The sequence below is a fragment of the Sminthopsis crassicaudata genome, chromosome 1 (genome assembly GCF_048593235.1).
Source record: "Sminthopsis crassicaudata isolate SCR6 chromosome 1, ASM4859323v1, whole genome shotgun sequence".
Classification (NCBI taxonomy): domain Eukaryota; kingdom Metazoa; phylum Chordata; class Mammalia; order Dasyuromorphia; family Dasyuridae; genus Sminthopsis; species Sminthopsis crassicaudata.
The window spans coordinates 333,641,057-333,657,129 of NC_133617.1; the positions used below are offsets into that span (position 1 = coordinate 333,641,057).

General features: G+C 34.0%; 1 protein-coding gene across 1 annotated transcript in view; it reads left to right on the forward strand.

Annotated features, from left to right (window-relative positions):
• Positions 1 to 16,073, forward strand: part of CTNND2 (catenin delta 2) — a 1,154,077-nt gene that overhangs the window by 874,814 nt on the left and 263,190 nt on the right. Inside the window, 1 exon segment of the mRNA XM_074279123.1 lies at positions 195 to 408. Within this exon segment, the coding sequence (XP_074135224.1) occupies positions 195 to 408 (214 nt within the window).

Sequence of the window (16,073 nt, forward strand, 5' to 3'; positions counted from 1 at the left end):
AAGTTTGTGATTTTTCTTTTCTGTACATTAAAAAATTGTTAAAATCTAAAAAGGAAGATTATTTGTTCTCTTTTCTTTTTAAATATCTTATAATGATACTGATTTTTAAAAATGTACAATCTAAGAATAATTTTTTGATCTTAATAGTAAATCCTATTTCCTCAAACAAATGTTTTATATGTTGGCTATTTCAGATAAGAAGACAAGGAGGCATACAGTTACTGGTGGACCTTCTGGACCATCGGATGACAGAAGTCCATCGCAGTGCCTGTGGAGCTTTGAGGAACTTGGTGTATGGGAAAGCTAATGATGATAATAAAATTGCCCTGAAAAATTGTGGGGGCATCCCAGCATTAGTACGATTACTACGCAAGACTACTGATCTGGAGATCCGTGAACTTGTCACAGGTAAGAGACAATTATGTTATAGTGTTACATTTTCAAGAATGTAAATTTTCTTATAAATATGTCTAACACATGGACTAATCAAGTAATCTATATAATAGAAGGGTAGTGGAAGAATTAGAAATTACATGAAAATATAGGGAAATTTAGTGAACATTGTTTAATCTCTTTTAAGACACCACCCTCCACTTAATTCAGAATCTCTTTATTCTGCTAATTTCTCATTGTTACTATGAGCATCAATTTTTTTTTATAAATAATTTTTTATTATATATATATTTTTTATATTATCCCTTGTATTCATTTTCCAAATTATCCCCCCTCCCTCTATTCCCTCCCCCCGATGATAGGCAATCCCATACATTTTACATGTGTTACAATATAGTCTAGATACAATACATGTGTGTGAATATCATTTTCTTGTTGCACAATAAACTTTAGATTCCGAAGGTACATGTAACCTGGGCAGACAGATATTAGTGCTAACAATTTACATTCACTTCCCAGTGTTTCTTCTCTGGGTGTAGCTACCTCCGTCCATCATTGATCAACTGGAAGTGAGTTGGATCTTCTTTATGTTGAAGATTTCCACTTCCATCAGAATACATCCTCATACAGTATTGTTGTTGAAGTGTACAGTGATCTTCTGGTTCTGCTCATTTCACTCAGCATCAGTTGATTTAAGTCTCTCCAGGCCTCTCTGTATTCCTCCTGCTGGTCATTTCTTACAGAGCAATAATATTCCATAACCTTCATATACCATAATTTACCCAACCATTCTCCAACTGATGGACATCCATTCATCTTCCATTTTCTAGCTACTACAAAAAGAGCTGCCACAAACATTTTGGCACATATATGTCTCTTTTCGTTCTTTAGTATTTCTTTGGGATATAAGCCCAGTAGTAGCGCTGCTGGGTCAAAGGGTATGCACAGTTTGATAACTTTTTGGGCATAATTCCAGATTGCTCTCCAGAATGGCTGGATTCTTTTGCAACTCACCCAGCAATGTATTAGTGTCCCAGTTTCCCCACATCCCCTCCAACATTCATCATTATTTGTTCCTGTCATCTTAGCCAATCTGACAGGTGTGTAGTGGTATCTCAGAGTGGTCTTAATTTGCATTTCTCTGATCAGTAGTGATTTGGAACACTCTTTCATGTGAGTGGATATAGTTTCAATTTCTTCCTCTGAGAATTGTCTGTTCATATCCTTTGACCATTTATCAATTGGAGAATGGTTCGGTTTCTTATAAATTAGGGTCAGTTCTCTATATATTTTGGAAATGAGACCTTTGTCAGAACCTTTGTTTTTAAAAATATTTTCCCAATTTGTTACTTCCCTTCTAATCTTGTTTGCATTAGTTTTGTTTGTGCAGAAACTTTTTAATTTGGTGTAATCAAAATTTTCTATTTTGTGATCAATAATAATCTCTAGTTCTCCTCTGGTCATAAATTCCTTCCTCCTCCACAAGTCTGAGAGGTAGATTATCCTCTGTTCTTCTAATCTATTTATTATCTCCCTCTTTATGCCTAAATCATGGACCCATTTTGATCTTATCTTGGTATATGGTGTTAAGTGTGGATCCATATCTAATTTCTGCCATACTAATTTCCAGTTTTCCCAACAGTTTTTTCCGAATAATGAATTTTTGTCCCTAATGTTGGTATCTTTGGGTTTGTCAAAGATTAGGTTGCTATATATGTACCCTTTTTTGTCCTTTGTATCTAATCTGTTCCACTGATCTACTGGTCTATTTCTTAGCCAATACCAAATGGTTTTGGTGACTGCTGCTATATAATATAGATTTAGATCAGGTACACTTAGACCACCTTCCTCTGAGTTTTTTTTTCATTAGTTCCCTTGCAATTCTCGACCTTTTATTCTTCCATATGAATTTTGTTGTTATTTTTTCTAGGTCATTGAAATAGTTTCTTGGGAGTCTGATTGGTATAGCACTAAATAAATAGATTAGTTTGGGGAGTATTGTCATCTTTATTATATTCGCTCTGCCTATCCAAGAGCTCTGAATGTCTTTCCAATTATTTAAATCTGATTTTATTTTTGTGGCAAGTGTTTTGTAATTTTTCTCATATAATTCCTGACTTTTCTTTGGTAGATGGATTCCCAAATACTTTATACTCTCAACATTTGTTTGGAATGGAATTTCTCTTTATATCTCTTGCTATTGCATTTTGTTAGTGATATATAAAAATGCCGAGGATTTATGTGGATTTATTTTGTATCCTGCCACTTTGCTGAAATTTTGAATTATTTCTAGTAGCTTTTTAGCAGAGTCTTTGGGGTTCTCTAAGTATACCATCATGTCATCTGCAAAAAGTGATAGTTTAATTTCCTCATTTCCTACTCTAATTCCTTGAATCTCTTTCTCGGCTCTTATTGCCGAGGCTAGCGTTTCCAGTACTATATTGAATAGTAATGGTGATAGTGGGCAACCTTGTTTCACTCCTGATCTTACTGGGAAAGGTTGCAGTTTATTTCTATTGCATATTATGCTTACTGAAGGTCTTAAATATATGCTCCTGATTATTCTAAGGAATAGTCCATTTATTCCTATACTCTCAAGAGTTTTTAGTAGGAATGGATGTTGGATTTTGTCAAATGCTTTTTCTGCATCTATTGAGATGATCATATGGTTCTTATTAATTTGATTATTAATATGGTCAATTATATTAATAGTTTTCCTAATATTAAACCAGCCCTGCATTCCTGGAACAAATCCTACTTGATCATAGTGTATTATCCTGGAGATGATTTTCTGAAGTCTTTTTGCTAATATCTTATTTAAGATTTTAGCATCAATATTCATTAAGGAGATTGGTCTATAATTTTCTTTCTCAGTTTTCAATCTACCTGGTTTAGGTATCAGTACCATGTCTGTGTCATAAAAGGAGTTTGGTAGGACTCCTTCATCCCCTATTTTTTCAAATATTTTATATAGCATTGGGGCTAATTGTTCTTTAAATGTTTGGTAGAATTCACATGTGAATCCATCTGGCCCTGGGGATTTTTTCCTGGGGAGTTGATTAATAGCTTGTTCTATTTCTTTTTCTGAAATGGGATTATTTAAGCAATTTATCTCCTCCTCTGTTAATCTAGGGAGCCTATATTTTTGGAGGAAGTCATCCATTTCACTTAAGTTATCAAATTTATTGGCATAAAGTTGGGCAAAGTAACTCCTTATTATTTCTCTAATTTCCTCTTCATTGGTGGAAAGATCCCCCTTTTCATTTGTAAGACTATCAATTTGATTTTCCTCTTTCTTTTTTTTGATCAAATTTACCAAAGATTTATCTATTTTATTGGCTTTTTCATAAAACCAACTCTTGGTTTTATTTATTAATTCAATAGTTTTTTTACTTTCAATATTATTGATTTCTCCTTTTAATTTTTGTATTTCAAGTTTAATTTTTGGTTGGGGGTTTATAATTTGGTCTTTTTCTAGCCTTTTAAGTTGTAAGCCCAATTCGTTAATCTTCTCTTTCTCTATTTTCTTCAAATAAGCCTCTAAAGATATAAAATTTCCCCTTATTACTGCTTTAGCTGCATCCCAAAGATTTTGATATGATGTCTCATCATTGTCATTATCTTGGGTGAAATTGTTAATTGTTTCTATAATTTGCTCTTTCACCCAGTCATTCTTTAAGATGAGATTATTCAGTTTCCAATTACTTTTTGGTCTATTTACCCCTAACTTTTTACTGAATGTAGCTTTTATTGCATTGTGATCTGAGAAGAAGGCATTTATTATTTCTGCCTTCCTACATTTAATTTTGAGATCTTTATGTCCTAATATATGGTCTATTTTTGTATAGGATCCATGAACTGCTGAGAAGAAAGTATATTCCTTTCTATTGCCATTCAGTTTTCTCCAAAGGTCTATCATACCTAGTTTTTCTAATGTTCTATTTACTTTTTTAATTTCTTTCTTGTTTGTTTTGTGGTTTGATTTGTCTAAATCTGAGAGTGCAAGGTTGAGATCTCCCACTATTATAGTTTTACTGTCTATTTCTTCTTGCAATTCTCTTAACTTTTCCTTTAGAAAGTTAGATGCTATACCACTTGGTGCATATATGTTTAGTACTGATATGGCTTCATTATTTATGCTACCTTTCAGCAGGATATAGTTTCCTTCCTTATCTTTTTTAATGAGATCTACTTCTGCTTTTGCTTGATCTGAGATAAGGATAGCTACCCCTGCTTTTTTGGCTTTACCTGAAGCATAATAGGCTCTGTTCCAACCTTTTACCTTTACTCTGTATGTATCTCCCTGCTTTAAGTGTGTTTCCTGTAGACAACATATTGTAGGGTTCTGCTTTTTGATCCAATCTACTATCTGTCTCCGTTTGATGGGATCGTTCATCCCATTTACATTTACAGTTAAAATTACTAATTCTGTATTTCCTGCCATCATATTATCCCCAGATTATGCTTTTTCCCTTGACCCCCCTGATCCCCCTCCCCGATATTTAATTTACAGACCCCCCTTGTGACGCGCAACCCTCCCTTTTTTTTTTTTTAGTATCCCTCCCCCCTCCCTCCAAGTCCCTTCACTTATTCTCCTTTTCCTTTTCCCTTTTCCTCTCCCCCCTTTTAATGAGGTGAGAAAAAATTCTCTGAAAAACAAATATGTTAATTATTTACTCTTTGACCCTCTCCTGATGAGAGTAAGATTCACACAATGATTCTCCCCCTCACTAAGTTCCCTCAGATATGGTGTATTTTCTATGCCTCTTCCTGGGATGTAGTTTCCCTCTTTTTATCATTCCTTCCCCTTTTTCTGAACCGACCTCCTTCCCTTTACTACACCCCCCCTTTTTTTCTTTTATATCAGTAAAATCAAATTATCCTTGAGTACTTTTTATATACCCACAACAGAGTTACAGTTCTCAAGGGTTCTGTGTACCTTTTTCTGTTTCTCTTCAGTCTTGTAGATGTAGATCAAATTTTTTGTTTAAGTCTGGTTTTTTTCTTAGAAACATATAGAATTCCTCTGTTTCATTGAATGACCATCTTCTTCCATGGAAAAAGATGCTAAACTTAGTTGGGTAGTTCATTCTTGGTTGCAGTCCTTGATCTTTTGCCTTACGGAATATCAGGTTCCAGGCCCTTCTATCTTTTAATGTGGAGGCAGCCAGATCTTAGGTGACCCTTATTGTGGCACCTTGGTATTTAAATTGTTTTTTTCTAGGTGCTTGCAGGATTTTCTCCTTTGTGTGGTAATTCTGCAGCTTAGCCACAATATTCCGTGGTGTTCTTTTTTTAGGGTCTATTTCAGAAGGAGTTCGATGAATTCTTTCAACATCTACTTTCCCCTCTGTTTCTATTATCTCTGGACAGTTCTCTTTGATAATTTCCTGTAAAATAGAATCTAGGCTCTTTTTTTGGTCATAGTTTTCTGGAAGTCCAATAATCCGCAGATTATCTCTCCTAGATCTATTTTCCAGGTCTATAGATTTTCCCAGTAAGTATTTGACGTTGTTCTCCAGTTTCTCATTTTTTTTGTTTTGTTTGACTGATTCTTGGGTTCTCTGTGAGTCATTCATTTCTATTTGTTCCATCCTGACTTTTAAGGAGTTATTTTCTTCTTTCACAGTTTTTAGTTCTTTTTGTAAATGCCCAATTTCGTTTTTAAATGAATTATTTTGCTCTATTGAATTTTTTTCCATTTCCCTAATTTTTTTTTTGAGAATTATTTTCTTTTTCCAATTCAGAAATTCTATTTTCTTAAGACTTTTTTATCTTTTCCAATTCAGAAATCCTACTTTCCTGTGTTTTTTAAACCTTTTCTAATTCATAAATTTTGTTTCCCTGCATCTCCTGTGAATTCTTTATTTTTTCCAACTCCAATTTCAGGACGTTGTTATTCTCTATCATAGCTTCCCTTTCCTTTCCCCATTTTTCTTCAAACTCCCTTAATTTTTTAATAGTGTCTTCTAGGAGAGAGTTATGTGATGGGGGGCAGGGATCGTTCCCCTTTAGGTTGTTATCTGCTGACTCTCTGCTGTTAACTTCCTTGGGGTTGGATACCCGCTCTTTCTCTGTATAGAAGGAATCTATGGTTTTTCTGGTTTTTTTGCTCATATTTAAAAAATCTTTTGGGGTCTGTCCCTGGGGTAGGAAATTATTTATTTACTTCTTTACCAGCTTCCTCCCAGACCGGATGGATGCAGCGGCTCCTGCGCCTGAGCTAAGATAGAGCTCTGGGAGAGAGTTCCCCACCCCCTCCCTGGAAGTGCCTCAGAGGTGATTAGCACTGCTGTGCCCCGAGGGCGCTGAACAGTAAAGGCAGCACAAAGCCCAGCCTTTGCTTCCCGGTGGGGCGTGGATGTCTGCAGCAGGTGATGTGAAAAGCCCCTGTGCTCAAACTGGAAGTGTCTGCCAGAAACCGAGGTCCCTAGTTCAAAGGTTCTGCTTCTCTGGGACTTCCTGGAGCTGAGTTCCACTCCTTCCAGCTAAGCTAGGCAGTGTGTGTTGCCTTGGGCCGTATCCACCCACTTGTCAATCTCTTAACTATTCTCAGGTGGTAGCTGAGGCCACACCCCCTGGTGCCGAGATCTGCTGAGTCACCTCCAGGGTCCGGGGAAAATCTAATCTGAGTTTTAAAATATTTTGGCTTTCTCTTCTGAACTGCTAAATAATTAGCAGAGAAGAGCTAACAGCCTGTGCCAGATTCCTTTACCTTAGTGGCTTCTCTGATCCCAGAGCCCTTCCCAGTGCAATGGGCGCAGTATGGGAGCACCCAGCCGTCTGTGCTGGCCTCTCTTCTTCCTCCCCTGGGGACTGACCTTTTCTATTGAAACTCCAGATTCTCTTCAGCTGGTAAGTCGTGCTTCCAGTCCTTGTGGTATCTATCAGTCCTGGGCTTATTCTGAGGCTGATTTATCTAATTGGTTGTGAGGGAGTGAGGACGTTCACAGAGTCGTGTGTTTCTTCTCCGCCATCTTGGCTCCGCCCCCTATGAGCATCAATTTAAAAACATATGAGCAATAATGAAATAATAGCTGCTAAGATGTTGCAATGAAATGTTTGTGTTTAATCTCTTGAATAGAATTCATGTTCATTCTAAACATGAACATACAAAATAGAAAATTGTTATGAAATATTATGAGTTCAATACAATTTCTGTCCATGACTAAAACAGTATCAATAAGCTCTTATACCACCATTGATATGTTTACTTCCTTTCAAAGAATTACCCTTCCTTAAATAACTTACTTGAATGTGCTCATTAAGCTTTTAGTTACTTGTTTAATGTGTAGGGAGTTAAAACACTCACTCACTTTCTCAGTGCTGACCCTACTAATCTTCCCCTGAGAATTCTAGGATACTTTGAGGGCTTCCATGTTTTTTTTTTCACTATTACTAATGGTTATGGTCTCTCTCACTCACCTCAAATTAGGGGCCAATGATTAATAGACTAGTTCCATTTAAACACTTAACATAATTATATTTTACAAAAATATATTTATTTTGAATATGTGACAAATTTAAAATATTTCCCCCATATCTCAAAGTATACTCTTAACTACATAGTGTCTAGAAACTATTCCTATATAGCTTTGCTCTCAAAGAGTTCATGTCTAAAGACAGCAATGTTGCTAAATGAGCCACTTTCTCCTTACTGCTGGAATGGGTTCCTGAAGGTCACATTTAACTATCACTTCTTGTTCCTCTGGGGCATTAATTCTAAACTAGCTACAAACCTGTATTGTAGAACATTTTGACCTTTCCACACTCACAAAGTCAATTAGTCAATTAGAACAGAAAAGAACAAATTCTTCAGAAGCCAAGAAATGAGCCCCTCTCACAATAGAAGGAATCAACAAGAGGGCCCATGTCAAATGCAATGGATTACATGGAATGCTTTTCCAGTGAATCCGAAATCTCCACTTTCCTATGTAATTAACTAATCAAGTTCAGCTATAGAATATCATTAGAGATAAACAACCACTCCAAGACATTGCAAAATCTCATGATTCTTCTGAAAAGAACCATTGTCCTTATTGGGGAGATATCTATAAAGGGATTCTGTGCATTTACCAATGCTTAATAATATTTTCTATCCCTATCACATAATGTGCTTTTAAGAGATATCTTTAGATATTTTTGTCCGTTACACTAATTTTCAGTATTATATAGCAATTTTATTAACTTATCAACTGTCAAATACAGATCTTCTGACCTCCAAGCTGAATTTTTATAATATATTTAGGAATAATTTGGAAATTACACATAAAAGTGGCTGAAAACAGAAGAGTGGTTGGTTTACTTCAGAATAAAGAAGTTCAGAGCATTTATAGCTCTTCAAAACCAACTTTTCTTCTGAGTTTCACTACCAGAGTTGTTTCCCAAATTTCTAAATTTAAGGTCAGGTCCCTTTAGGCTAACTAAATTCAACAGACAGGAGTACAGTAACTTAACCAGTTTGAAACTTTAAAAAGATGAATCTTGTATATACTTAAAAATCTTGCTGATACGAAACTTTTCATATATTTGGTATATTTTAGAAATCTAGTGATATAGGTCTGCTGATAATATTGAAAATTTTTTTTCCTAATCTCTGTATGGGTCCTCAAACCACATATTGGGCCGACACCTAAACAAACAAACTTCAAAAAATTCTTGAAACACTTCCTAAAAGGATTAGTATATATCCTTTTAAGATGAGGGAGGATGGGGGTGGTACAAAGTTGAAGAGAATTAAGATATTTGAGTACATTAAGAATATCTTGTGTGGTGATCCAAATTAAATCCAAATGTGTCCCTTTAATGAGGGAAAGGAAAGGGGGAACCCCGTTTCTCGGTGAAAAGATTCCATGAGGCGCAGTGTCCCCTGTAAATGAATTTACAGTCTCAAAAACCTAGATTGATAAATAAAAGGTTTATTGTAGAAATTTGGAAGTAAAGTTCATTTAGAAAGACGCCAGGGCCAGAGGTGGCCGCTGGGTGGGCAGGAACCCTTACATGGCGGGAAGGATACTATGTGTTGGGGGGGAGTGCTCCTGCAAAGAGAGAGCTCCAGTTTTGCCCTTTTATACTTAAAAGAAGATGGCCAGTACCCCCAAGTTCTTGGGGGGCTTTTCAGATAGCTCAGATCTGGTGGGGGTTGGAGGAAGCTGAGCTGATGGGAGGTGGCTGGGCCCGGATATTCAAAAGAGTGCTTTTGACCCATGGGGGTTGGGCAATTAAAAAGGCATCTTAAAGGGACCTCAACCCCTATCACCTTCTTCCTTCTCTCATTTTGTCTTCTACTCTCTTCTTCACCCTTCAGTGATGATAAATTTGAATGACAAATATTTACTACAATGTGTTATCTGTAAAGTACTATATTGGGTAACAGGAATGTAAAAAATAAGTTCTTGTGTGAATCGTCAAGAAGATTCCAGTGTAAGGGAAAGGATAAGATGTACAATAAATCACTATTCAGAGAATAGGATCAGACAAAATTCTTTGTAAAATTTTAGCTGTATGTTATTTTCAACTGGCAAAGCCAAAAGATACCTTATAAAGGAGATTAGAGCTTCAGGGAAGAGAGGTTTTCACTTGTGACAATTCTTTAGAGACTGATGAAAGGGGTAGAACTTGGGGAGAGATCTCAGACCTCACCAAATAAAACTAAGAATAGAGAGCCCAGAACACCAGTCCCCTGAAGTTGTTGCTTAAGAAGCTGTTTCCCAGGGGTATGAAGTAAAGAGGTCTCATCATTGTAACTAATGATGGCTTACCTTGTTATGGCTTTGTTGGAAAGTAACTATATGTGGTGGGTAGACAATATTGAATACTGACCCTGCCTTTTTAGGGTTCACAATTGAACAGGAAGATGTGTTCATATATAAATAATGCAATACTATTATAAGATTAGGCATGCCTTAAGAGACTGAAGGTTTTACATTTCATTTGACTTCTTAATTACCAGACCTTTTATAGGATAACTGTTAACCAGGATTAATTCCCTGCTGATTGTCAAGGTGCTGCTGAGCTCAGTGGGGTTGTGATGAGGCATCCTGCTGACCAACAAAATAGGCCTTAATAAAATGAAAGTCCTATTTGTTGAGCTTTTTCTAAAGTGATTTTCCAGCTTTAAGAATCACTCTGTAGGGCTCCTATATGCAAATAAAAAATAAATTCAAGCGAACTTAAATACCCACAGAGAGTACTATGAAGATATCTTTTTTACCATTTGATCAGTTTTAGACCCTTTACTGTCAGAAAAAAAATTAAAAGAATACCTTAAAAAAGTAAATCAGTCTATATTTATCTTTCTATTTTATCCACTTTAAGAAGGGAATTATATTACTAGAAATAAGAAACTAATTTTCTTTGGACTCAGTCCTCTTGCCTTTTGATAAAGATTGAGTTAATTTCAGAAGAAAAATCTAAAAGGTTTAGCAAAATAAATTTAATATTTAGGTTGTCCACAAAGTCTCAGTGCATGTTAAAACTTTAACTATTTGGCCTAAAACTGAATTAAAATTTGGGACACCTTTTATAAGAATATCAGTCTTTTTCTAATGACTATGAATACTCATAGCCATGCCCAAAATGTATTTTTCTATATAACAACATGATTCCTGAGGTGATTATCCTAAAAGAAAGAGGAAATTATCTTTGTTTTTCATTTTTATGAGAATGAGTGGATCAAAATACAACATATATTATATGAATCAATTAGAAGAAATATATGCAATCTTTGATTACAGAATCTCATACTGTGCTTTGGAGATAAGCATCAGTGTTTTCACCTTATGGAAATCCAAGTACATGGTGCTTACATTAAATTGTCAAAGTTACATATAAGCTCCTGATGCCTTTTTTTTTTTTTAAAAGAGGATTCACATTTGTAATTAAACCATTTAGTTGCCTTATTTTGCTCCTTTGGAGTGTCATTCTTCATAAAAAATTATCTCATTAATCTTCAAAGGTTTTTTAATTGAATTACAGACTTTAAATGAACTCTAATTGTCTATCACATCAAATTATAGCCTTGATCGTTAAACAGACAATGTGGTATGGGGTGGGGGGGAAGGGTGAGCCATAGAGAATTGGGAGTGAGAAAACCTGAGAATTCATACTCTACTAACTGTTTATAACCTTGAATAAATCAATTAACATCTGTGGTCCTAAGTGTCCTTATTTATAAGATGTAGGTCCTTATGATCCTATAAGTTTTAAAACTTTATCAATTAGCCCCTCTAGACTCTCACTGTGCATCTTATTTGCTTAATTTGCTTAGGCATTTTAATTCTACATTTCTATCTTAATGTAGTTTGAATGAGATTCAGGATTTCAAAGTAGAATATAAGGAAGGGCAGAATACAAAATTAAATACAGAAAAGTAGGAAATCAGGCAAGAGAAAGTAAAGAAAACCAACTTTATTGAAAGGAAATATTAAGTCAGAGAGGATGGAAACAGATCAGGTCCCCTAGGATACTGAATGGAATAGGGCACCAAAACCAGTAAAAAATATGGGGGGGGGGGGTTTGGTGTTTTTATAGGACTCTTATCTGGGTCAAGCAGATTTAGGTATTGGGGAGATAGACAGCCTATACCTGGTGCTCATGTTTGCTGGGCAATTGGCAGCTGGGTGATATTCAAACTTCTTACTAAAACAAAAAAGACTTTTCACCATTATTTCAGGTCTGTCTTTGACATGGAGCCTCCAGGAATTTGAACCTTCCTACCATCTTCTATTTTCAAGGTGGATAGTCTATCAAAGTCCTTAAAATTCTCTACACAAGCCAAATCTACTTCCATTTTAATGTTATAAAGCTTCACATTTCCCACAGTATGAATCCCCTTTCTGGTTTTCTCCACTCACCAATGGGCATCTTTTCAAACTTTGCCCAAGAGTTAATTTCCTAATTAGATCTTTCCATTTCATTCCCATCAAACTTCAGTTACATGAAAAACTAATAGCATCAACATACTTTTCATCTTTCCTATTTTTTCAAATATTTAGTGTTTACTTTTATATGGTTACATCACTGAATTATCTATATATTTGTTTATTAATATTTATTAATATTGTGGTTCTCTTTTTAAACTTGTTTTCATAATAAAAATCCATATATACATGTTCCTGGGCAATTGGAGGAAACTATAATTATTTAATTTGTTATATTTTTCTTTTTATCAATCAGCATTATTAAGTGTCTACTATATGGTAGGTTCTGTGTTAAATGCTTTATTAGTAGTATTTTACTTTTAATAGTGATAATGAAGCATATAACATGTGGTAGATATTTAATAAATATTTGTTGAATATTGTGCATATATTACCTGCAGAAGTGGCAGGAATAAACTGCTATAATGTAGGGGAAAGTCTAGCTATATTATTTTCACTTGTATTTGGTCTCCTTTCCTCTTGAAGAGCATTAATTTATTAAATTTAGGAAGTAGAGCTTTTTAAACTGTCTGGAAAGTCTGAAACAAACCTTTATAACTAGTAGGTTTTCAATAAGTTCTAGAGAATCTAGCACATATCTAGCAATTTGTGCTATTTCATTCTCTTGTCTGAAAGACATCAACCTGTTCCCCAACTTATTTTCATATTTGAATCTGTGAACTCAGTAATAAGGATAAAATCAGTCACTGCAACAAAATGTGCCTTATTTCTCAACACATGCATAAAAACTAATGTTCAAAAGACAAAGCGGGCACATTAGTAACTGTTTTATAATATAACATTCCTCCTTAATATTTTTGTCTTAAATGTCTTGAAAATTTCTAACTCAGGATTTTTAAAACAAACGTCCGACTCTGGTGAAATAAAAACAATAATTTTAAACACAAGAAACATAAATAAAAGTAATCAGAAGGATCTAAGAAATTATAAAGACGACAAAATTCTAATGTAGGCTTATGAGACTAAAGAAGGGGCATTAGCCCTTGAAAGTTTTAGATCATTTATTAAAATTTTCTTGCTAATTAAACAATTTAAAATAGATTCCAGATTTCAGCTTGCATTTGCAAACAAAAACAAATGGCTCCTTGCAACACAGCTGGACAATTTACACTGTAAAATCTGTTTATAGCATATTATATTTAACCAAAGCCTAAGTGAAGCCACCAGTTAGGTAATTTTCTCCCTAGAACACAATTACTGTGAGAGTATGAACAGAATTTTCCTTAAATCCAATTAAAACTATTGTATGCTTACATTTGTGTTGAAATAGTCCTGAACAAATGAAATTAAATTGCAGAGGCTGTTTGTTCTTTAGAGACTTGTCTGACTTCATTTTTATTCTTTCAATAGTGTATAGATAATTTACTTAAATATAATTGTGGTGTTTTGTACTTACAAAAATAATCCATAGCAAAAACAATTATCAATGAATAAAAACTAGACTATTAAATCTATTATGTAAACTTAGATTTTAAAGCTAAAAAAAAAAAATGGCTTAAAGGTCAATAGCAACCCTCTCATTTTACAAATAAGGAAACTGAGATCTAAAAAGTTAAGTAATGTACCAAAGATGACATAGCTGGTAAAATATCCAAAAAGAATTAGAACTTGGGTCTTTTGGAGTCCAAGTCCAATGATGTATTTACTATACTGCATTTCATATATTCATTAATATGCCTGTTATTTCTGAGGCACTAAGACCAGAGCAGAGACTGGAAAGGGAATTTGATATGGCTCGTTGCCTTCAAGGTGATCACTAACAAGTTGAAGGATAAGGTGGTTTCATAAATAAAAATATGCTAGAAAATGAAGTGTGAAAGTGCCTGCAAGAGTCATAGTAGGAGTGCTGCAAGAGAGAAAAATCGCTTTTGGCTGGGGGAATTAAAAAATAAATCAATCACTGTACATTTGTGAAGTTTCTACTGTGTGTCAAGAACCATATTAAACTTTATAGATATGAATAGAACAAATTAAATAATCATTACTAATGAGTTTACATTCTAATATAAAAACATAATATATAAATGCATATACATACACATCTGCATATTTCTGTTATAAAACATATAAAATATGTTACATAGAAAAGAATATAGCATACTTATATGTTATATATAAAAAGATATTATATATAAATGAATACACACACATTTAAGCTATCTAAAATTGCTATAAGTTGTCTTTTCAACTTCCAAAAACTCTATAATATAGCTTCCTGTGTAAAAACCAATGACTACTTCTGCCATTTGTTCCCCCCCCACAATAAGGAGAGAAAAATCAAAGGTCAGGAGAATGCTAGAAGAATTCAGTTGAATTGAAAAGAGGCCTGGGTTAGTACTTATGGAAAAAAGAGGAAGGAGTTAAATTTATATATGATTGAAAATATAAAAGAAACAAAGTTCTGTATCTCAGTGCTTTAGCACTTCTGGCACAAGTACTTAATATATGCTAGTTGAGTGATTCAAATACAGTCATTTCCCAAAACAGTTTGTATGTATTTATCTCTGCATATTCTTTATTTCTTGATTCCCTCTCACTTTGCCTGCTTTCTTTTCTTAGCTCTCTATCATAGCATTTAGTCAAAATGTGATTTGAAATGAGGAGGTACTGTACGACTTACTTTTGTCCCTAGTTGATTCCCTCCTTTCCTTCTATTATCCTGCTCAGAAATTTTTTAGATGGGAATAATTTTTTTGGTCAGAAACCAAAGTCATATCAATTTCTGACTTTTTAATACTATAAAAATGAGAAACTGAAATCTGATTTAGGTATTCTTCACTAAAAGATTTAGTGCTATATCATTATATTCATCTTGTTTGGTTTTCTTAAGGGAACAAATGAATTTAAAAGTCTATTGCTTTGTATAAAGCCAAGACCCCACATTCACAATATGTAGAGCTGTATAACCTACATCCATTCTTAATTATAAAGGATTTACATATATTAATACTCTTATTTCAGTACTATGAAGGATTTCTTATCTCAGAGATATGGGTACTCCCTTCAGTGATATAAATTAAAACCTATCTCACAATCTTGTGAAATTCTTGTCATGGTCTCTTAAAAATCTACCATAGGGGACTTACCTAACAAAGCGGGGGTCTTTCTTATTATTTCATGTATTTTCCATTATTTTACCTATTTTTGTCATTTTAGTTTCCTCTTTTCCATGGAATGACTTTGAATAGTTTGATCATGCTTTAACTTTCTTTCCCTTCCAATGTCATTCTTCATGTTATGAGGAATTGATGCTCATACACTTACATTATCTATTCCTCTTCATAAAATTTTACAAATGAGTCAATATTCCAAATCAGTATTGCCCTTAGCTATTATTTCTGTCAATGATCAAGAACATCAAGTGTTTAATAAGAGTTGAAGAATTTTCTATGCTCTTAGTCTCTTCATCATTATTATGTTGGTTAAGGTCAGACCAACATTTTTAAATGAATTGTAAAAATCAGTATCTGTATTCACTCCTATTTCCTTTTTTTTTATATCAATGTCTTATTTTAAATAGTTCAATTTGAAATTTTTGATTATACACTATATATTTCTTTCATTTTTATCTTCTAATTAATACTAATTTTCATCTCTGTTATAACATTTTACATTGTTAACAATTCATGTTCTGACTATACCCAGACAGTTGATTCAGGAGCAGTTCCCACATTAATAATGAACTATTTTCTATCTATTAAAAGATAATTAAATATAGTTTTTGTTGGATTATTTGAC